The 24,751-nt window shown below is 30.2% G+C and overlaps 1 protein-coding gene and 1 long non-coding RNA gene across 2 annotated transcripts in view; both read right to left on the bottom strand.

Annotated features, from left to right (window-relative positions):
- The window catches only part of LOC127712881 (uncharacterized), a 47,519-nt gene that overhangs the window by 6,338 nt on the left and 16,430 nt on the right, over positions 1–24,751 (bottom strand). The window lies entirely within an intron of this gene.
- Positions 1–24,751, bottom strand: part of LOC127712745 (myelin transcription factor 1-like) — a 40,141-nt gene that overhangs the window by 6,338 nt on the left and 9,052 nt on the right. The window contains exons 3-19 of the mRNA XM_052219356.1: positions 17,978–18,044; positions 16,862–16,890; positions 16,561–16,600; positions 15,752–15,833; positions 14,042–15,318; positions 13,124–13,234; positions 12,823–12,850; positions 12,127–12,189; positions 11,456–11,526; positions 10,203–10,334; positions 9,295–9,676; positions 8,758–8,769; positions 5,431–5,628; positions 4,042–4,185; positions 3,695–3,757; positions 732–842; positions 13–173 (exon numbers count right to left, since the gene is read on the bottom strand). Coding sequence (XP_052075316.1) covers positions 13–173; positions 732–842; positions 3,695–3,757; positions 4,042–4,185; positions 5,431–5,628; positions 8,758–8,769; positions 9,295–9,676; positions 10,203–10,334; positions 11,456–11,526; positions 12,127–12,189; positions 12,823–12,850; positions 13,124–13,234; positions 14,042–15,318; positions 15,752–15,833; positions 16,561–16,600; positions 16,862–16,890; positions 17,978–18,044 — 2,971 coding nt within the window. The remainder of the gene's footprint in view (positions 1–12; positions 174–731; positions 843–3,694; positions 3,758–4,041; positions 4,186–5,430; positions 5,629–8,757; positions 8,770–9,294; positions 9,677–10,202; positions 10,335–11,455; positions 11,527–12,126; positions 12,190–12,822; positions 12,851–13,123; positions 13,235–14,041; positions 15,319–15,751; positions 15,834–16,560; positions 16,601–16,861; positions 16,891–17,977; positions 18,045–24,751) is intronic.

The following is a 24,751-nucleotide window of genomic DNA, read 5'->3' as shown; positions in this document are numbered from 1 at the left end:
ATAAATGTTTACCTTCACCATTCTGAAGTTTGGAATGTATAATACTCAATTCCGCAGGACTGAGTTTAGCTTTCTTCATAGCTTGTGTAGCTCTGGGACATCCAGATAGACTGCGATGTGATAGAAAACTTCCATTAGCATGGCCAGAACCATCACAACCAGGGGTTGGACAGCTGTAATATACAATTAAACACAAAATATTACAATAATTACACTGAAAATTCATGTAGAATTTTTGTTAATATCATTTTCTAAAATTTGTGACATTTATGCAGGGCTTCCATATCTTACTTAATGGTACGGGTATTTGTACATTTTTGAAGGTTATATCAGGTCCTGCCGAAGGGAATATATATAGGATAACATCTTTTGTTTTATTTTAGGCTAGGTGTTTCATTGAAATTGATGCCACATCTTTTTGTTAGTATGATAAATTCTTTTCAAGATAATTCTTTTAAAAAGCCATACACTGAAAGCAAATTAGCATTTAAAAAAGGAATGAAAATGTTCTTATGGGATGATATTTTCTGATTCATGTCTCATTTACATTTACTTCATTTCATTTCTTAGTTATATGTATTCAATCACACACATATATTTGGGTATAGCTAATTATCTGGTAAATTAGAAAGAGCATTTGCATATTGTTTGTAAGTCTTAAAGTTGGAGCAAGAGAAAACTTTTGAAATGGATAAAGTAAAATGTGATAAGCAAGTATTAATTGAACTTACACAATGCCATCCATTTTTAATGACTTGGCAAGATCTGAATCCTGACAATCTAAACTGGCCAGTAGCTGTCGTTGTAATTTATGTTTATTGGCAAGAGGACAACCAGAGGCACTGAAATAAAATGTAATTCTAAATGGTGTGAACTACAAAAGTGCTGACCAAGGTAATTTATCAATATTTGTGGAAAGATCCTATTACAGGAAAAGGATAATTTACTTTTGACATTTCTCTAGGAAAATATTGACAATATTTTATTTCATGCAGTGTTAAAATTTAGCTCATTGCTGAATCCAAATAAAAACAGTGTCTTCAATATGATTACACTTTTTTTGTGGAAACTAAAGAAGTTTTATCTAAAGTTGAAGGAAAGATTTTATCATTTTCTTTCCAAATATATTTTTTTTCAAATTCTTAACACTTAGTCTTTGTTATGTTTATTTCAGTAATTGTCTAATGTTTTAACCATATTCTTATTTGCATCTGGAATAGGTATTTAAAATCATTTTTAGGCCATAAATACCTCCATTTAATTTTGTTTTAAAATTTCACTATTCCTAAAACTGTCCTATAAATGATCATTATATTGAAGTAAAGCTGACATTTGACCTGCATATATTTTTTGGTTTATTGTGTTGAGGTCTCATTCACATGTATCAGTTCATTTTTTAATCATATATTAAAGTAAAGATTCAACTGTTCAAGACATGAATGCCATTGCTGAACACTTTGATTAAGATTTTGAGGTTATATATGTATTTATATATAGAAAAAATCTGAGGTTATATATGTATTAATATATAGAAAACTCTGCAGTACAAACAACATTTATAGTGGAATAAAATAAAGATTATAAACTCAGTTGTTTATACTTGCCAACTATTTAATAAAAAAAATATGACTTTTGTTCAGGGGAAAACTGCCCCATTTGGTATGTCACTTATTCATGTTTCAGATTTTTTTTAAATCTATCAACGTTACCCCTGCCCAAAATGTCTGTTTCATATTGATGTCTATCAATCTTATGATAGAATCAGTTGGCAAATATATTACATACGCATAAATTGAATAGAGATTAAATGTGTACTCGCAAAAAATTCTGGTGTTTTCAATAGTTTGAAAAGTGCAATTTTTCCCTTGTAGTGCTGATGGCAAAATAGAATATAAAGTACATCAATTATATTAAAGTCCTCATTTAAAGATTATATAAAAATAAGGAGATTTGGTATAATTGCCAATGAAACAACTTTCAAACAGTTACCAATGGAGCAGAATTTAAATAACTATAAATCATTATAGGTCATATATCCTTCAACAATGAACAAAACCCATACCCTATGGTATGCTATAAAAGGCACAGGCTTGACAAAATGTGATGTTAATTATGAACATGTATACATTGACAGATTAAAGGAAAGGGTTTCAATTGATAATCAAAGCATGGAAGCACTGTAAAAGGCAGTTTCTGTCTATTCAATGTTTTTGAGACTTCTAGTTTTTCATCCTAGTGTTAAAAAGGAATAACACCTGCCTGAAAATGCTTCTTTAGTTCAGACAATTTACTGAATTATTTGACATCTTCGCTAGCCAAGGATTACGATTCAGTCCCTTCCACTTCACCCTTGCAAGATTAAGATAAAAATACGGAGTCATGATGTAATGATTTCCATTGGTCGTAGTTGTAGCCTTCAGATGATCATGTGTAAATGTGGAAAATGTAAATAAACAATTGCCACATGCAGATAGTGCAACAAATCTTTACCCCCAAAACATATGACGATATTCAGTGACAATCTTAAAATTCTTAATCAACTAATTGAAGTTTCTGGGTATGTTTCTAGCGCTAATTTTGGAATGCCAATGTTTATTTTCGGTTCCTTGCTTCACGAAATTTGTATACACTGGACACAACCGTTTAAATACCTCCCTACTGCAGAGTGTCCAAGTGCTACCATTGGTCAAGAATGATGTAGTCAGAATGACAGTGACTTTTGTCTACCAGTAGATGGCACAGCATTGTAATCACAAATGTTGGCTTGGTCTGCCAAGGGTGGAGAGGAGGGGACTGGATCGTAATCCTTGGCTAGCGAAGATGATTATTTGATGACTTTATAGAAAAGCTATCATCAAATTTATTTAGACTTATAATTAAAACTTTTAATTGAACTTCATAGAAAAAAGAATGTTGAACAGGTCAAACCTCATCTCTGAATCAGCTAGTAAATTGAAAATTGTTATCCAAAGTTAATTTATTATCACTGTGAAGGATAAATGGTTAATGAAAAAGAAATCACTGTTGCATAAACATAAAATTTTAAATATCAAAATCTTAATTTACTGAGAAATTTAATGATGTCCAGTAGTGCTTATTATTTTCAATGGCATTAACACTATTCTTAATCATATAGATGTATTGTGCTATGAATCAGAACAATCTTATCTGTCAATTTAGAATTTTTTTTTACAATTTTTTGTTTTAAAATCGAGAGGTCCAATCATGGAAATGGAGTTTTAATGCTTTTTTTCTTTAAGTTATTTAGATAAATCAGGCTTGTTGACATTTCAGAAATCAGGCTTGTTGACATTTCAGAAATCAGGCTTGTTGACATTTCAGAAATCAGGCTTGTTGACATTTCAGACAAGTTTCTATCCAGGAACAAGGAATTATAATATATAAGAAAGCCTGCATGATAGGAATGAACCGAGAAAAAAACTTTTAACTATTGTTTTTTGGACTATTATCAAAAATATACTTGTATCATAGCAGTGCTTAAGGTTTAATGGATAACCCCAAAATTAGGTGTTTTCCAATAAACTCCCCAAAAGGACATAGGGACAAACATCTTGATTGAATCTTTTTAAGACAATACAAATATTTAAATGTCTCTAAATTCAAGGCAAAACACAACATTTAAAAGTAAAAACAAGAACAACATATTATCGTGTATCAAGGAACATTGATGTACCTTCGATGTGACAAATATTTTCCTGTCACATGACCTGATCCATCACATCCTGGTATCGGACAGCTGCAAGAAATTTTAGAGAATTTTGTTCATTTGACAATAACAAACCAGACCAAGTACATGATTAAGTACATTTAACAACCCCCCTCCTGCAAATAAATAATCATACAAGTCTACTTTTGTACAGTTAAAGTCTTTTTCCTAACATTAAAAATTCTTTCAATCACTAAGAAAGAAATATAGAATCAACAACTGAAGTGATATTGTGCTATTCATCTTAAAAAGTAATTATGCTAAACTTCTCTAATTGTCCTCTGTTTCTTGGTCTGTTTAATCATTAAACTTACCGTAAAGGTTCTTCCTCTTTCCTTTCACCATCTTTTCCCATCATTCTTTTAAGCTTTGCTGCTCTAGGACATCCAGACAAACTACGGTGTGATGCATAATTACCAGTCACATGACCAGAACCATCACAACCAGGTGTTGGACATCTGAAAATAACAATGTTTATGTATTTGTACAAAAAACTGCTAAAACTCTCTTGGCAAAACTTAGTAAATACCTTTCCTGTGATATTCCTTTGATATTGGAAGACTTTTAATATTCAAGAATTAAGGAAAATCCTTATCATAATTAGACCATAAATAAATGGAAAATGTGTCTCCATGGACACAGATGATGCCCCCGCTTGCATACAACATTATAAAGGGACATAACTCAAAAACAATAAAAGTGACGCTACCCAAATTTGTACTAGATCTGAGTTTTGTGGTAATAAGTATTGTGTATAGGTTTCATAATGTTTGGTTGGGGCAAACTTAAGTTACAGAATGGAAACTAAAAATTTTGCAATTTTTCAATTTATAAAGGGGCATAACTCGATAATGGTTAAAATGACGCCACCAAAATTCAATTGGATCTGTGTTTTGTCGTAATAAGCATTCAATATAAGTTTCATAACATTTGGTAGAGGCATACTTCAGTAAGAGAACAGAAACTAAAAATTTTGTAATTTTTTCATTTATAAAGGGGCATAACTCTATAATGGTTAGAGTGACGCTACCAAAATTCGAACTTGATCTGTATTATGTGGTAATAAGCATTGTGTATAACTTTCATAACATTTGGTCGAGGCAAACTTTAGTTAGAGAACGGAAACTAAAATTTTTGGAATTTTTCCATTAATAAAGGGGCATAACTCTAGAACGTTTAAGTGACACCACCAAAATGCAAACTTGATCTGTATTTTGTGGTAATAAGCATTGTGTATAAGTTTCATAACATTTGGTTTAGGCAAACTCAAGTTAGAGAATGGAAACCAATTTTGAGATGTATGGATGTATGTACCTACGTACAGACGGACAAGGGTAAAACTTAATGCCCCCTCCGCTTCGGCGAGGGCATAAAAAGAGAGGAAAAAACAATGTTTGACCATATTTTTTTTCTTCAAAACTGAGATATAAGAAGCAGGTTAAAATTTCACTGTGCTAGTTTACTATGACGACTTCAGATTTTTTTCAAAGCTTAGTTCATGTAAAACGTATCAATACTGAAAACACATGAAAACATAAAGACTACATATATTAAAATGATGAAAAATTGGTGAAACCGACATTATAAAACTAGGTATAGTGGCTTAAAATTTGATTGAAATGTACTACTTTTGATAATTGATACACAGACTGCCATAATTCAAGTTGTATGTAACAATATTAATTATTGATAAAATCACTTACTTCAAATCCACTTGATTTGAAGTTGCAATGTTTCTGTCAGCTAATGGACATCCAGATACACTACGATGGGAGGTGTAGTTACCAGTCACATGACCAGAACCATCACAACCAGGTGTTGGACATTGTGAATTGTCTCCCTTTCCTGAGAAGCCGTCATAAAATGGATCTCCTCTGGAATCTGTACTGAGTTCACTAGGACTCCTACACCTGACAATCAAAATTGCTTATAATCCTAGAACATTCTTATCAAACTAATAGTGTGTGATACTGTTTTTAAATCATTATTATTTATTTTTTTTCATCATATATATTTATAATGTTATTTCATTAAGAAATTATGCTGTTTTTGCAAATATACCTTCCATTATGTTACTAAGCAGGGACTTTTTCTTTACTATCAGGAAAACTCATATTCAAGATCCTGGTGTGTAAGTTAGTTTTTTATCTATTATTTTTCTATGTGATATAACCTGATATCAATACATATCATAAAACTGGCATCTGAACAGTAATCTAATGTTTGACCATTCAAAAGTTCACCATTTCTGGTTTTTGACCATTCAAAAGTTCACCATTTCTGCTCACAAAAACCAAACTACACAAAGTTTTAAAAGTCCTGTAATTGCCAACTCTTATTTCATCAAATTGCTTTACAGTTTGAATTGTTGAAGACCATACAGTGTCCTACTATTGTTTATTCAAATAATTTAACATTCAAATATATCATGGGATTTATCATTTTACTATCACATGTAAATTTGAGTCATTGATGGATACCCAATATTCTTTTGTTTTTCCATTATTTATTTCAAATTTTATTCCTATTAATCAGTTTACAGCTTGGTAAAAGTTTTCTGACAAAGCGTAAATGAAGCTTTTCTATCAAATATGTCTAAACTGACACCAAGTATAGCATGCATACAACAACTATAAATGTAAAATAAATCTTAAGGCTTTTATACCATAATAGAAAATGTTATAGGTGATCATGTTACCACCAAAAATACCAGGATGTATGTAAAATTCATAACGGCTATTCCATTAAAATGTATGTGGGAGGGTAGGAAGGGACTTTCAAAATATCCCTACAACCAAGAACCATTTTTTAGATAATTTTGCATAATGGTAATAGACGCATATAGAAAAAAGACCAATGACCCACATTCAATAATTAAACTTCCCTTTGTACCCTCCCACATACATTTTAATGGAATAGCCCTAACAAGACTTTGGATAACTTTAGATTTCATTGATAACTTTCTAAAATGGCATTTAATCACTAATTTTTCTAGAATGCCCAGTTTTTAATCTTATCTATTATATTACAGTGATACATAATCAAAATATCTAATATTACTTTATTTTTACCTTATGGTATAAATATCCTCAAAAAGCAGTGCCTAATTTTCTTTGGTTTAACATCTTGTTCATGAATCTATTTTTATTTGTAACTATTTTACATTTTTAAATTTTCCACAAACAAGTCTTTTTAATACATGTACATTCTTTTAACAAGAAGTGGTAAACAAATCAATATTTTCACACTTTGTAAACATACCAATTCAAAATTTAGCACTGTAAATTGATCAATTTATCACAAATAATGAGTCAATAACATATGTTTGTCACTTTTTTTATTTAGAAAATAAAAACAAGAGTTCAACAAGGAATAAAATCTTTAACAATATGTCACAATAAGCTTCATTATATAACAATGTAATATATAAACTACATTGATTTAACAAAAAATGGCAGTATAAAATATACCAAATGCATTTCCCAATGTTCAAAATATAAATTTTTTTGTTCAGTTATAAAAGTACAAAATGTCTCAAAAACTGTTGACATTTTTATATCTTATCTTTTTTTAAACCAAAAAAGAAAATTATGTCTTAAACATTAAATTCCAAATCTTCATGTTATGTTTTCACAAGCAAATCTATATTCAAATTGTTTTGTTTCCTTTAAAAAGCAATAATTGTTAAATGCTTTAAGAATTTTATAAGAATCATTCTGTTTTATATCACATGTTAACCCCAAAGTTCAATTGTCTTTCTATTGGTTTAAATGTATTCAGTACTAATCTAAAAACTTTATATTCAAAAAGAATCTGATGAAAAAATGATTCTCTAACCTCTGAAATGCTCCCTCCTTTTCCCTCCCCTATGGTATCTTCTTACTGTTTAACTGTTCAGGACTTTGATATGGCTGTGAATTTTTTTATAATGGTTCTTAATATTTCATAAATGATGGGGAAAAAATTAAAAACAGAAACAGATCAAATGACAATTAGTCATGAAAGCTTGATAGAATTAAAAACAAAAGATAGAAAAACCTGAATCAAAGGGAGACAAAGCAGTTACAACATCAATAAATCTTTGACAAATTTACCTCTCTGTATTTAAGTCCCCGATAGATCTGTAAAGACAAATTTACACACATTAGAACATTGAAAAAATTAATTTGATCCTTACAACTTCCAATATTGTATTCACATGAAATTTGCTTCACTTTATCAACATTTAGGACCAGCTGCTCTTTACAAAAAAAATCTTACAAGTAAAAGTTTTTCTCTTTAGATATGAACATTTTAGTATTACTTACGATCAATTTTAATCATAAGATTTTTGTGAAAAGAGTCACAGATTCTGTTAAAACTGATATGAGAAGTGTTTACAGATCTTTTTCCTCATGGACTTAAATGCAGGTTACATTATTCAGAACTGTCAAAAAATGTAAACTTTATTACTCTCAATAATTTCTATAAACAGTACTTCTTCATACTTCAGTATTTAAGTTGGTAGATCTTCAACTGTGAAAATTAAATGACCTATCAAAATTGTTTTCATTTAATTCTAAATAATATATAAAAATATAATTTCAAACTATTGTTTTTCTTTAAAAATAAAAGACTAGCTTTTGTTTATCAATCTGAAAACATATGATAAAAAATTAAGTAAGAGGTCTTTCCCAGAAAGTTTTCAAATGTTTAGAAAATGAAAGAGTAAACAAATTTCAATATGAATTTAAGTCCTGCTTATTCAAAAGTACATAACAACTATATATCAATCCATAACATGTATGTCAAAAATAAAACAGTAAAATGTTACTACAGCTGAAACAGCAGTTTCTTCTCGAAAAAAAATGTTATAAGCTTGAACTTGGCTAGTAATGCACGTTTTGTTTCTGTTTTCAAATCTCCAATAACCACAACTGACCCAACTTGAAAAATATTTACAAAATCCATTTTTTTTCTGTACTATGGAAGACAAGAAAAAAATACATATGTTCAAGGGCCCACAAAAATCATATTTCCAGGTTAAAAACATTTCCAAAAATCTTCGAAATAAAATAAATGCCCACACTGTATATTAAAAATGAAAATCCACTAAAGCAAACTTGATTTAGTGTATGAAATTTATTTTCTAGCTTTTTGACAATAAAAGTCCTATAACTGTTGATCTTGATACAAACATCAAATCAAAAGGGAGCTCAATTTCTGCTTGAAAATTTGATTCCAGTAAACTTGAAAGACACAGATAGTGCTAACAGAAAGAGGGTCAGATTAATTACCATAAGAAAGTTTGCTCTCATTATTAACTTTTAAAACAAAACTAAGGACCTCAACCAAGTTCAAGCCATTTCATCCTGCTGTATACATAGAAATTAAAACAATAATTTCATTGTGGTAAAATGATATAACCCGGTGGTAATTTATAGGTCTGTGAACCAGATTGTAAATATATAGTTTTGGCTTTTGAAGCAATATTTTGTTGTGAGGTAAGAACTGATCCATGAATTTGTGGCTGGATACTAGATTTATTCGCCATTATTGGATTAGGAATTGTTACCGTAGTTACAGACCTAGTATACTCAATGTTAGCTTGTTTTTGCTGACTGAGAATGTTACTGATGGTAGATGATGTTGATGAAACTGGCTGACTGAGTGGTAATGTAATGCTGCTCTCCGAACTGGATGATGGACTGCGTGCAAGCTTTGGCTTAAAACTAGGTCGACGTAAGATGTTAGGTCGTTCACTTAAGTCTTTTTTAGGTGGAGGTTTTTGTACTGGTGTTGTTGCACTGGTTCCGTGTTGATCATTAACTTTATTAAGGTCCGGTCGGCTGTACTTTTCCAGCTCTTTGGCAAGATTACCACGAGGTGTTGATGTAGATACAACAGAATCTGTTCCCTGTAGTTCTAATTGCTTGGTGAGTATCATTGGACGAAGAATTCTATCAGATTCTACAATACAAAAAATAATCACACCTCCTTACTTTCATAATAATGTTTTGTCAAAAATTCAATAAGGTTTACATTTATTGATATTTATACAAGTTTTTTATTTGTTTTTTTTTCCAAACCTTTCCGTAAATTATAAATATGTTTACTTTTAAACAAAATGAAAAAAAAATCAAAAGATTTTTAAAGATAATTATGCTAACTCTATCTAAGCATTCAATTTCTATAATAAGAACAAATATCTTCCTTCTAAATATTATTAAATGATCAAATAATCACTTAGAAATATAATATACACTGATTAAATGTCTATTTATATGACAGTTCTTTGTATTTATTTTTCTAAGAACCTGATGTTCAACTTTTGCTCACCGGTTATTTACACTGATAATTTAACAAAAATAAATCCTTCCAAATCACTTTAAATATCTAATTCAAAGAATTGGATCACTGTTTCAATATAATTATCTTAAAAACTATTGACAATTCTACAAAATGAAACAGAGCAAACAAAAAGCAATGTACACACCACTAGCAGGCCCTGTAGGCGAGACAGATTGAGACTTCTGGGCGGCAAGGCGAATCAGTTCTTTTTCATTACAAGCGGCCAGTACCGCTTTACTGGGGTCATCTTCTTTAGGGAGCAGTACTAAATGCAGACCTAACAAACCAAAAAAAAAATAAACAAATAAATATAACTAAATGGCAACAACATAAATAACATGCAAGGCTGTATACAAATCCAACAACAAGTGACCTTTGACTTTTTTCTATGTATTTTTCTTAGTATCTAACTACAGATGTGAAAGAATATCATAACTATTCAATAGCACATCTTTTAATACCATTCAACCACTAAACTTTTCTGAACTGAAAGCAAGGCCACTTGTTTTTGTCTACTGTTCTCTATTGCATACAATTCTGTGCAATAACGATGCAAAAACTATATATAGCTATAAGCATCAACACTGGTCAACTGAATGAATATCAAATGTATTAAACCACAATATATTTGTATTACACAACACATAAACATACATTTTCTACTAAATTAAACATTGTGTATCCTAAGTTTGACAATGTTTAGATTTAGTATTAAAATTGTTGTAATAGAGCTGTTCAATGCTTAAATGATATGGATAATAAAAGTATATTCCTACAATTTTTAACACAACACTGAAATCTTACCGACAGGTGTTATAGGTCCTATAATTTCACACTCAAAACTCAGTATTACAATTTACATTGAATCTAAGAAATCATTAGTTAGCCTGCTAATGCAACAAGTATTGTGCTTTATTAAAAAATTTACCCTTTGACCTCCATTTTAAGCCATAAATAAACTTTGAATTCTCTGTCTAGAAATTGTCATTGAGAATGATGAACTTCAATGAGGTAAATGAACCATTTTCCTAGAAAATACTTAACCTGAATTGTTTAAAATTTGTCAATTTTATCCTACATTTCAAACAGACTTATATACACCAAGAAAATAACTCCTAGTCTGTGAAAAGAATTTGAAAATGTTATCTAAAGTGGCACACATATCCATTCCAAAGAACTTTTTTTAAAAAGGTTCTGTACAGAAAAATTCCATTGAATTTGTTAAATGCCTGAGCATGTCTAATGGGCCAAATTATATATCAAGTAAAATAAATACAAAAAAAATGTAAAGTTTTTGGTGCTAAAATTAAAGGGAGATAATAAAAACTATATGATAAAGGCCATTCTGTGGACAGCTTATTAAATATTTCTTTCATATTCAATGTGAATAACACTGACCTGTTTTTTTTGCTTGATTTGTTGTTGTACTGACTAGTTTCCCCATGGCTGCAATAGGACATCCTGACACACTGTGTAATATACAAGTCAATTTAAAATGTAAAATATAAATTTTGACATTATGTCAAACACATGAGAAATATTCAAGTTTTTTTTTAATGTTGATTTATTTTAAAATTTTGCTTTTTTAGGGAATTAAAAAACATCTTTTACATCTTATGGGTTCTCCTGTTACAGAAGATTTAAGGTAAAAAAATTAAATAATAATGTCATATTTCATATGTATGTGCAAAGTGAAATTTTCTTGGAATTTGTATTTCTTTTAGTACTATCAAATTGTAAAACAAATAACTGTTATATAATGTGACATTTTGACAATTAAAAAAATTACTTGTCTTCTTTTGTGATTGAAATTCACCATTTAACAAAAGACAACCAGTTTTGTTTTAAATTCATCAACCAAATTCAACAGTTTGATAAATAAAGCACTACATAGTGTCATGATCCTAATAATTATGTCTTAATATGATTTCAACTACCCGTTATAACACACTTTGATCATTTTATGCATTTGTCAGTTTTTTTTAAACAAATGGACAGATCTTTATGGAACATTACTTGATTAAAGAAGCCAACCAAAAACTTTGAACCATATATAAAATGGTTCTTACCTTCTATGTGTACTTCGATTACTGTTGACATGACCTTTCCCTATACATCCTGGTGTTGGACATCTGTAAACAAATGATTTATACCCATTGTACATTTTACATCTAAGACAATGTTGAAATGGAAACTATACCTTGAAGTCACAAATTTTGAGTTTTTTTTCTGATCACAACATTATAATGAAAAAACACATTAGTTAAAAAAAAATTATTCTGAAGGTGATGTTTTACCATTTTATTTTTATTGAGCAATTTGTAGCCTCTTCCTTTTTCCTGCAGTAACAGTTGCAAATCCAGATAATAGCAAATTTCATGTCATAATTTTAACCAATGAAGAGGATTTATCAAGCAAATCCAGTGAAATTAGAAATCTTCTCATAATTGGAAAAATCAAAGTATTTGATAAAAAAAATAATTCTATAGTACACAAAAATAATGCAATTTTAGATGTATGACAAATTTCAGTTTTAGACTTACATTTACAATGTACATACAAACGCACTGAAACAAAACTTCAGACCAAAAGACATCTATATACCAAATACCATCTGAAATAATTAGCTTAATACAATAAGTGAACTCTATTTCCACTGGATTAGCAAACATATGTATATAAATCTGCAACCTAATGGCAGGCAAGTCATGTACATGAAACACTATAAAGCATCGAGAGCTATTCCTAATATACCATAAACATACCTGGTTAAACTCTCATGTGCAGCAACAACTACAAAAAAGTAATATTTGTCAGTAAATTGTAACAGAATTATAGAAAACAAAAAGTTTGAATTAACGATAACTTAAGCTCTTCCACATTAGATAAAGAAAAACTACAATAAGTTCATGCCTGGTGTATTTTGTAAATATATTTATTTATCTCAATATAACAGTAATCATTTCAGAAACTGCACAATTTAAAATTATTTGAAGTCATGATCTACAACAGGACTAACTTTATATAATTGTGAAGTTGACCCTGTTAATTTATGTTTTGAATTACCTTCAGGAGGAGCTTGGCTTTTTTTTGGACATCCAGATAAACTTCTGTGGTGTGAATATAACCCAGTTATATGACCAGTCCCATCACAACCAGGGGTAGGACATTTTACATCTGAAATTGATTAGCATCAAAGCATATATGTAACATTAACATATCAGTTTGGTCAATAAACTTTTTTTAACATATCAGTTTGGTCGATAAACTTTTTAAAAACATACACAAAAAAAACCAACAACTTCCAATTACATAAAAATAAAAACGTTTGAAAGTAATGTTTATATTATGTTGTTCTATCAATTGAAATATTCATAGCTCAAACATAGTAAAATGTTGAGAATCTGAATCAGGGGCCTGTTTTAACTAAAGAAGTCTAATTATTGAAATAAAATTAAAAAAGTACAAGAAATTGTCTTTGAATAACTTTTTCGTATAGTTTGTATACAAAATATAATAATCTAAAACAGACAAATGAAAAATAAGGTCGAAAAGAATGCCGTACACCCTAAGCAAGATTTCACATACCTAACAAGTCTTTCACAAGTTAGACATTCTTGAGTTTTTTTACTGTTGGTGAATTAGATTTTCCGATTTTGAATTGATTCTTTTTTTTTTCGATACCTTAGTTGCAGTTATCTCCCATGATGAAACAAAAGTACTGTATGTGTTTTGTTTTGTTTACAATAAAGGACATAAAGACATACTTTTTATATGTAAATTTTATGCTTTAAAAATGTTTTATATGCATTAGACAAAAAAAAAAGAAAAAACAGTAAAGTAGATTTCCTTTTTACACCAACTTGCAAATATTTGGTGGAAAAGAATTTGTGTGTAGATGTCTGAAAATATGAGAATGCCTGTTCGGATGTAGGGTAATATTTAATACATTTCATACATCCAATACTGCAGTTCTATAATTACCTTTGTCTTTCCCATCATCCTTTCCACTGTCTTCTGGGGAAAATTTCTCTTTTTCCACAGTTTGCGTCTCTTTTTCCGCCTCTTTTCTATCCATCACTTCCATTGGAGCACTCCATTCAGCTACCACCTGAAATTCTCCCTCCTCATCTGACTTTTCTTTTTTGATCTCATCAGATATATCTATAATATCTGATTGGTCCATATCCTCAGTACCTCCCTGAGATAAATCAATATGTTCAATGATAATTTGAGATGGGCCCGTCTGAACAGTTTCCACATTGTTTTGGTCAATTGGTTCCACTTGTGATTGTGCAACTCCTTCTGTCATCTGAATATTTTCTTCAGAAAACTGTGTCTGTTCAGTTTGTTGTGAGGTAGACAAATCTACCATGCATTGCATTGACTGTTCAGTATGTATAGAAGAGACTGATGATTCTACCATGGGTTGGGATGACTGTTCAGTATGAATAGAAGAGACTGACGATTCTCCCATGGGTTGTGAAGACAGTTCAGTTTGTATGGAAGTGACTCGAGATACTTCGATGGGTTGTGATGACTGTTCAGTTTGTATGGAAGTGACTGGAGATTCTTCCATGGGTTGTGAAGACAGTTCAGTTTGTATGGAAGTGACTGGAGGTTCTTCCATGGGTTGTGATGACTGTTCAGTTTGTATGGAAGAGATTGAAGACTCTTCAATTGATTGGGATGATTGTTCAACATTCTCAGTTTGATAAATTTGTACAACCTCTTGTAAACACTGTTCATTTGTTGACTGATCCATATTTTCAATAAACATGTTTATTTCTATTTGATTGCCAACATTTTCTTGAATGGTTTCACACTGCTGTTGTATTTTATGCAAGTTGTCTTCGTCATTTGGAGCAGATTGTTCATTTTCAGACTTTATCTCACATTTTACAATATTTTCATTACTAGTTTCCCTGGTGGAATCATCTGATGCTGGTTTTACATCTAGGTCATCAGACAATTGTTGGATAGCTTGTTCGCTTTCCTGGAAACATGTTGGTTCTGATACCTCAGGTTTTCCCCCAGGAATATCTGAACATACTGGCTGTATTGGTGTTTCCTCTTGTGCTCCATTTTCATCATCGCCTGCACTGACCTTCGAACCATCATCAAGTCTGACCTTGACACATTTAATGTTCCCCTCTTCATCAGTCTTTTCTACATGGATTGACTTAGAGGTTGGTGTTGATTTTACTGTGGTAGTTTGACTTATTTTCTTTTTGTTTGCTGCCAGTGGACAGCTTTGTAAACTGAAATGAAGAATCAATGGTTTTGTAAGTAGCTGTATGCCAATGGATTCTTTGGATTACTCAAAAAAATTGTGGTCTTTTACACTATTTTTTTTTCTTTTTGTAAAAATAAAAGTCAACTGATCTTTTTAAAAAAAAATAATTGTGGTTCCTTTTTAATTAGTAATGTCCATTAAGATGCTACTGTATCAATCTGTGGTTTAAAGGGCTGTGTTAGCAGAGAAACACAAAAACACATATTTGTGACTAAAATTTAGAATCATTTGACAAGAATTGAATTCCAGTACATTTTATTTGGATTAAAATACTGAAAGTTCATATTTCTTCTGTTAATTCATTTTGGAGAAGCAGAAATGTTTTGTTTCAGATATATACATGATTATTGAAAATTAAGTATATGTAAAAGACAATGCGTAAAATAGTTTAATCTTACCAGCGATGTCTAGCATACTTTCCAGACACATGACCAAGTCCATTGCATCCTGGAAAAGGACAGAATCCATCTGATACTGCATCTACAATAAAATTTAGAAACTATCCTAAAGACTTTTTCTTTTAATAAAATAAAGTAGTAAGACTATAATATCCTGAACAGCGTGCGCAGAGCTAAAATTAAATTGTTCTTAACAGTTTAAATCTTTTCCCCCCTCCCCTTTTTTATCTCATTTATTCATTTAAAAATAAGGAGATGAGGTATGATTGCCAATGAGACAACTATCAACAAAAGTTTAAATAAAGTGGATGTAAGCAATTATAGGCAACATACGACTTTCAACAATGAGAAAAACCCATACCGTATAGTCGGCTATAAAAGGCCTTGACATGAAAAATATGAAACAATTCAATTGAGAAAACTAACCGGCTTATTTATAACAAAATAATTTACGAAAAACAAATATTACAGACATGAACCGACGACAACCACTGAACTACAGGCTCCTGACTTTGGACAGGCACATAAAAGAATGTGGCGGGGTTAAACATGTTTGTGAGAACTCAACCCCATATACCTTCTTTTTACAAGTTTATCCATAATAAATCTTAACAATCAGTCTTATCCTCTTTTATAGAATAAAACAATGCCAATCTTATTTCATCTTATAAAATGCTTTCCATCAGATTTAAAAAAAAATATAACCTGTTAAAAGGGTTGTACAGTTGAGTATTTTTCATTTGTATAAAAACTACCTATATTCTTTACATACAAATAAATTAATGTCATCCACTTTGAAGTTAACCTACCTTGTTTTGTCTTTGATTTTTTACTTTCTAAGCCTTCAGCCTATTAAAAACAAATAAAAAGGAAGTTAATATCAAGATCATGTATCAGCATTAAAGATTGTATATATATATGCCCTTACCTAGCTCAACAATTTTCTTTGAAATCTTTAGAACATTTAGATAAATAAAAGTTTGAACCAATGGAAGCATATGTATTTTGGTTAGTTGTGTTGTTAGCTTGCTGTCTCAAAACTGGATCTAAAGATCTGCCACAAGTAAAGTTTAAAACGTTTTTCTTTTACTTTGAATATAATGCACCTACCTTACTTAAATCTTTGGTATCCACAGCACCTAAAAAAAAAGAATATTTGTTCAAACAATATTTTCATCAGATTTTAATACAGATATTTTCTGTTTTTGGCATGAGCGATAACGTTGTATCTCACATCCAATTAAATGATACTTCTCTCGACTTATTAAAGTCATTTCTCTGTATACATAATTGTATACTTAATAATTCTAAATGTTTGTATCTATTGCAAACTAAAAGTATATGATTTATCAGACTAGTATTCTTCATACAAAAAAATAAAAGATCCATTGTCAAACAATCCATTATTTAATTATAAGAATAAAATCCTTCAAACATGGAAGAAAATTTACAAATAAATTGATATCTTTATTATCACACCAAAAAAAACACCAACATTATCATTTAAGTGCTTAATATATCAATGAAATTACTGAAATAAATGGTATTTTAAAATAAAAAAAAATATATATAATGGTAGAATTAAAACAGCAAATTCAATAATACAATTAATAATGACCAAAATTGTAAACTTTAATAAAAGTTGATTGATTAAACATTTACCATCTGTCATTCACAACAAAGGTACATGTACCTGAGGATGACAGCTGTTACACAGGGGGTAGATAAAACTACCTAAAGTGTGAACAACTTTATACTGTGTAACATATTGAACTTTTGTGTTGTCATTCACGCACCATTAGACATAACATTGTGAAATCGTAAATTATTAAAAATTATTTATTTATAATTACATATCATTCTGTACTACAATTTCTGTCAAATTTGCACGAAAGTCTTGTTGCATGTGATTTCTTTCACACAATAAAAAAAAAGGTTTTTCCACTACTTTTGGCTTTTCTTTGCATATATCTTTTTAAAATAAGATCTACAATTGTGTGAACTTAATCCAGGAGCAATGCATTTACAATTCAATAGTTGATACTTAATTATTAATTCTGATTGCAAATCAATATTCAAAAATTTCAGGTAAAGTTCAGTTTCAATTCTATTGTTCAAATTTATAGTAGTAATAATATGATGCAACCTTACACCTTATATAAACGGTAGGATGAATGTAAAATAAAATATTTCAGTATTTGATGACCTTTCAATTACTTAACTTACTTTTTCTTTTGTTTGTCATCTTTTCATTTCCCTCTCCAGTTCCCCTTGATTTTCCACCATCAGAATTCTACAAAGAAAAAAAATCAATTTAAAAATATTATAATCTCTAAAAGGTTAATGAATCACATCTTTCCATGATAACTAACTAGCCTTTCATCTTAATTAACTAAAGCTACATCTTCCAAAAAAATCAATAACATCATATCAAAGATTCTTTAAAAAAAGTGTCAACTTTCTAAAAAGAATCCATCAAAATATTAAAACCTTCATAGAAAAGTGAATTATGTTGACTTTGATATAAATTTCCATGAAAATTGTCAAATAAGAACTTTTTCCTATTACTATATTTGTCAACAAGTCTTGTCTGCAAGTTCAGCCATTTTGGTCGGTAAAGGAATCTGGTAGCTTCCTCATTAGCATAAAACTTTCCAGAAAAGTCAATTTAACTGCTTAAAACCATGTAAAACCACTTATAAGTAAAATAAATATGACTATCAACCAAACATAAATCTAAATCACCTACCTTTACATTAATCTAACAAGTCAAATAATACAAAAAACACATATTTCCAATACCATCATTAGATGCATAAATTATGAACAGAGTTCCAATGACTTGCATGACTTTTTTATCAAGTTTAAAATCCATTAAAACAATCAAAACTAGCATAAAAAGTACTTTTCCTGTAAAATGAACAATTATCTTACCTTCAGAACCATTTAGTGTAGCTTAAAAATCCTTTTCTCAATAACAAAGTTAAATGTTCAAACTCTTGGAACAATGAGTAAAAGAGATGTCATCCTTTGGAAAAATCAATTATAATAATTTTGCATCTGTCTTTCGGATTGCTGCCTTTGTCATTTGTATAAACTAATTTGATTGGCTTAGAACTATGCATGCTAATGAAGGTGAAATATTAACTAGTATAAGGACATATAAAGGAGCAGATGTTTTAGTGGTAGTAATTGGTATAGATTTATGGTTGATGGGGTGTTACACAAAGAAAACTACCTGTAATGGCCAACTTTTGTTTGTTCAGAATTGATACTGTTATAAAAAAAAACAAATCAATAGTCTGATTTGGTTATATATCATTCAATATTTTACACTTGACAATAAGTAAATCTTTCTTTAATAAAATAAGATTCAGGAACTTTCTTCTGTTTTTTTTTTTTTATATCAAAGGCAACTTAAATTTTGAATAAATCAATGGGATTTGCATATTATCAAATTTCTGAAGTAAGTAAAGTATTGTTCTGGTTTCATCTGAAGGAGGGTTAAATAAGTTAAAAAATGCTATTAAGTTCAAAAATTGATTTTTTTTCTGTAAACAGCTGAGACTGTAACACTGATAAAACTTTTATGTATTTCCAACAAGAAGATATAAGTATGAAAGCAAATGAATAACATCCTTCATCAACATGATCAATAGTGCTCAACTCAAATATACAGGAAATTTAAATCAAAATCAAAACGCATTATTCAATGAGGGATTAAACTTATTATCTAACAATTCCTCTCATATAACTACTGATTCCAGAGTTATTTAATCTTTCAGTCATAATAATTATTAATTTCCTAGTCTTCAGGGCACATAGGGAAAATGTCAGGTTTTTCAGTTTGGCATCATTTATCTTGAATTTGCCAAATACTTTGATTTTAATTTGAAATGTATGTATCAGGTAAAAGATAGATTAATTTTACTGTTAAAGCTCAGATTATACCATCAATTGCTATACAAATACCTATCAATAAAATGATAGCTGGGAGTATTATTACCATGGCAACATAAAACAAATTATTCACCTGAGAGATCTATCGTCATGTACAGGTGTGCCATATTGAAGGATCGTCACCTTTAATTTTTTTTTCTTCAATATCATTGCCATTAAAAAACTTTTTTTTCTGAATTTAAATTATGGTTACATATGTAATGTTCAATTGATATCTACATCTTTACAAGTACAATGTATACAACATTTTAATTGCTTTTTACACACAGTGCATTTTTCTGCTTTTTCTTGTTTTTTTTCATTTTTGTTTTGAATGTTATAACTTTTTTGGGATTCAGTTAATAAACAAAAGCCTCAAGTTCATATAAAAAACAAATTTCCATTCCATTCAGTTTCAAATTCTATCAAAGTATAATTTTTTCACCTAAAAATTAAATTTGTAAAACATTCAAAAATTAAACTTTTAACTTTCCATCTGCAACAAAAACTCTTTTTTTTCTTTTTCTTAAAATGAAAGACCAAACATCCTTTAAATGTAAAAGGATAACTTAATCATAATTATATAGTTGGTGATGAACAGTTGACCTTTGAAAACACTGTACACAAGAAATGATAAGCTTCCTGTTACCCCCCCCCCCCCCTAAAAAAAATCTTCCAAAAAAAATACCTGTATGCAAATTTTAAGATCCTCAAATTTGTCTATTTTGCTTAACTTTTGTTGGTTTGCATCTTGTAAACATTTACTAATGCATAACCTACTCCAAGCAATTTCTACCCTTTATAATATAGCAAATTAACACCCCCTTTTCTCAACCTCATCCCCACCCCCTGATAAAAAAATAAATAAAGAAGCAAACAAACAAACAAAAAGCAAAAACATAATCCAACCAAAAATTGCACCTGCTTATAAACTAGGCACAGAATTTAAAACAAACTTGGGAAAAATTTACCTTTAAATATGCTTTCAATACATTCAGGTTCAAACACTTTCCAATACCTTAGATCTGAAATCTCAACAATTTCCTAAAGCAGTTTATATATATTGGTCATTTTGTATTACTTACGTACTTACACAGATAGATCTTTTTAAAAATCTTAAATAATTTAGAGCTGTTAGTATAGAAAGTTTTCAGATGAAATTTGAGTAAGATTAAGTTCCCTGTGCTGCAATACTGTAGACTGTATACAAATTCCTTCTGAAAATAACCAAATCCAACTTGTTATACTGACTGCTAGATTTAAAAAAAAACATAGTTCACTAAACAGTCTTCATTTCAGCCATGTATAATTCATCACTACAATCTAGAAAAGGAACATTTATCTGACCAGTTTGCCCACCAACATGGCAGCCCAGGGAAATTACTCCAACTAAAATTAAGTTATATTGAAAAGTATCTATTAGCCCTAAAGCTTGTGAAGAGGATTGGATCAGAATTTCTGTTATCCAACCCAACTTACCAAGTTATGCAAATACCAAAGTATTCATGAATCCGAATGGGTGGCAATAAAGCCCAAGAGCGCAATAAAGGTGATATGTTTTATATAAGCATACCTATTCCTCATAAAAACAGAAAAAAAATCAAAGAAATAGAATCTCAGAATATTTTTATATCAAGTACAAATAATACAATAACTCAATTTTATAGAAGCTTCTGCAAAGTGGACAGAACTTCTCTGTTATTTGGTCACTGGTCAAAAGTTGTCTCATTGGCAATCTTACCACATCTTCTTATTTTTATATTGACCATGAATTAATAATTTGGACTGGAATGAAAAGGTATGCTGGGAAGGACAAAACATAAAGATCCCTAAATAGCTATTACAGGGCTTCTAAAACTTGAAGAAAACACAGAAATCTCTTATTAAGAAGTATTAAATTTAACTACCAGTAATAAATATCACACTAGAATTGGCAGAGTATCTATGCATCCCCAAAAGCTTAACAAAATCTTCCTAAGCACAGGCCAGGCAGCATAAACTTTAGTTTAAGTTCAAGCTAACAACAATTGAAAGTTGGTATTTATCAACTCTGTCTCATGATATTACAATTGGTTAATATGTGCTGTTTGGTGTCTGTCCAATTGCATTACATTATGCTTATATGTGTTGTTTGGTGTCTGCCCAACTGCATTATATTATGATTAAATGTGTTGTTGGGTGTCTGTCTCATTGCATTACATTTGGTTTTGCTGTTGGGTGTCTGTCTCATAATGCTGTTGATTATGTAAGTGCATACATAACATTTGGGTTTAATATATGTGCTGTTGGGTGTCTGTCTAACTGATGCCAACCATACACATGATACATATCCTTTTATTTGATTATATTTCATAAACAATATCATTTTTACAAAATCTCATTTATTGTCAATGCTTAGAGATACCTAATTCTTAAAAGAACTATATTAAACATGTTACATGTATTCATCTTCACACATTTTTATACAGACCATGAAGATTTCTTTTTTTGGGGCTTTTCTAGCCTTAAAATCAAATTTAGACTATAATTGAATTTTTTCACTACTTGCACACAAAACTTGTGTTTTCCTCATAAGAAACTTTGATTTTCTTCATCAACATGGCAGTATGTGATATTGATTTTACTGTCTTGTTTGAAAGTTGGAAAGAAAAATCAATAGCTTGTTGTGGAAACTCTAGAACTAATTGAGACCTCACATAAATACTTCCCTGGTTATTATTATCTGGATCATGACTTTGCTGAAAACATTACTATATTCCTTAAAACTCTCCTATTGAAGTTAAAAGCAATTTCCTCTCTTACTTGGAAACATTTTTATATTAAGAAACCCCAAACATAAGACAATGAAAAGTTAGGAAATTATATATCATCAATGTGCATGATTCTTAACCTACTTCTAGGTTTTTAGTCTTTTATATCAACGTTTATTGTCATTTTCATTATTTCTGTATCATGAATATTACAACAACAGTTAAGTCCAGTATCTTCAGTGTATTTGATCATAATGATAAGACAATCCATTGGTCATTTACAAAATGAGAAGGTACGACTTGAGGTAAATTTAGCCTGAAAATTTCATGTATTTCAAACTGTTTTTGGTTTGAAGAATCAAGGGTTGAATATATATGCTCAAAAAACACATTTACATTTTAGTTTAGAATACTGTGGACTCATTTATTATCATGGATACCAAATTTCATGAATTGAAGAAAACATACAATTTCATGGAACTTTGCCAAAGTCTAAACATGCTAAAATAAAATTGAGAATGGAAATGGGGAATATGTCAAAGAGACAACAACCCGACCAAAGAGCAGACAACAGCCGAAGGCCACCAATGGGTCTTCAATGCAGCGAGAAAATCCTGCACCCGGAGGTGGTCCTCAGCTGGCCCCTAAATAAAATTGTGTGCTAGTTCAGTGAAAATGGACGTCACACTAAACTCCAAAACATATAAATGAACTAAAATTAAAAAACATACTAGACTAACAAAGGCCAGAGGCTCCTGACTTGGGACAGGCGCAAAAATGCGGCGAGGTTAAACATGTTTTGTGAGATCTCAACCCTCCCCCTATACCTCTAGCTAATGTAGAATAAAGAAACACATAGCAATACGCACAGTAAAACTCAGTTTAAAAGAAGTCTGAGTCTGATGTCAGAATAGGTAACAAAAGAAACTAAGCAAAATGACAATGATACATAAATGAACAAAGGACTACTAGCAGTTACTGACATGCCAGCTCCAGACCTCAATTAAACTGATTGAAAGATTATGTCTTCATCATATGAAAATCAAGTACAATCCCTCCCGTTAGGGTTTTAGTATCATACCATCTTAAAATATATGAGAAGAACATAACCCGTATCATGCCAACAACTGGTTTTAGAATAAATGTGTTTATTTCTGATGCAAAGACCCTATGAGTGAATCAATATTAATACCAAAATATGCAATCCTTAATGACTTGACAACAGTATCGTAACTATATCCTTTCCGAATAAGTCTGTTTAAAGGTTTGGTTAGCTTTAGAGGCGAATGCCGACATTTTTGTGCTTTGTAAAGAATATTACCATAAAATATTGGATGTGAAATACCTGAACGTATAAGATGTCTGCATGTTGATTTATATTTACAATTGATGTCCTTGTACCGATGATAAAATTTAGTAAATGTTTTGACTAGTTTGTGATATCCAAAACCCTGGTGTAATAATTTTTCAGTAATACAGAGATTTCTTTTGTTGAAATCAAATACGTTGTTACATACATGAGAGAATCGAACAAGTTGAGATATATAAACACCATAAGATGGTGACTAGGGAACGTCACCATCTAAAAATGGATAATTTACAATAGGAAATGAAAAATCATCTCTTTTATCATAAATTTTGGTATTAAGCTTCCCGTTAAAGATAAAGATATCAAGATACAGGAAAGGGCAGTGTTCATTGTTAGTATTAGCTTTATTTAAAGTCAGTTCGGCAGGATAAATCTCTTTAGTGTACATACTGAAGTCGTCATTATTGAGAGCCAATATATCATCTAAATATCTAAAAGTGTTATTAAATTTTTGAATCAGATGTTGTTTCGATGGGTCTTTGCTGATTTTAGTCATAAATTGTAACTCATAACAATACACAAACAGGTCCGCAATAAGTGGTGCACAGTTAGTCCCCATGGTCTGTATAAAAGTCTTTAGAAATGTGTACTTGTTGAACACTTAATTTAGTGGTTTACGTAGTAGAGAATTGATAAGAAGTAGTGGATTCGTAAACGATAATCAACGAGCGACTTTAGTCGCAAGTTGATTATCGTTTCCGAATCCACTTCTTCTTATCAATTCTCTAGCTTAACCCATTTCTAGTAAAACGACTCTCTGTTTTATGTTTTGACAATGAATCAACGGAATTTCATAAAAATAATTTCGTATTTTATCTTTTTTATTCTATAATAGCTGGAAATGATTATATCCACACGGTTCACGTCTATATTTGATCTAACATAAGTTTAATATAACTTAAATGGGTTGTTAGCTCCCCTTTTTATAACCAGATTTCATAC

Source organism: Mytilus californianus, unplaced genomic scaffold (assembly GCF_021869535.1).
Source record: "Mytilus californianus isolate M0D057914Y unplaced genomic scaffold, xbMytCali1.0.p SCAF_1, whole genome shotgun sequence".
Lineage (NCBI taxonomy): Eukaryota > Metazoa > Mollusca > Bivalvia > Mytilida > Mytilidae > Mytilus > Mytilus californianus.
The sequence above is the reverse complement of the archived record's forward strand: the minus strand, read 5'-3'. Positions and strand labels throughout refer to the sequence as shown.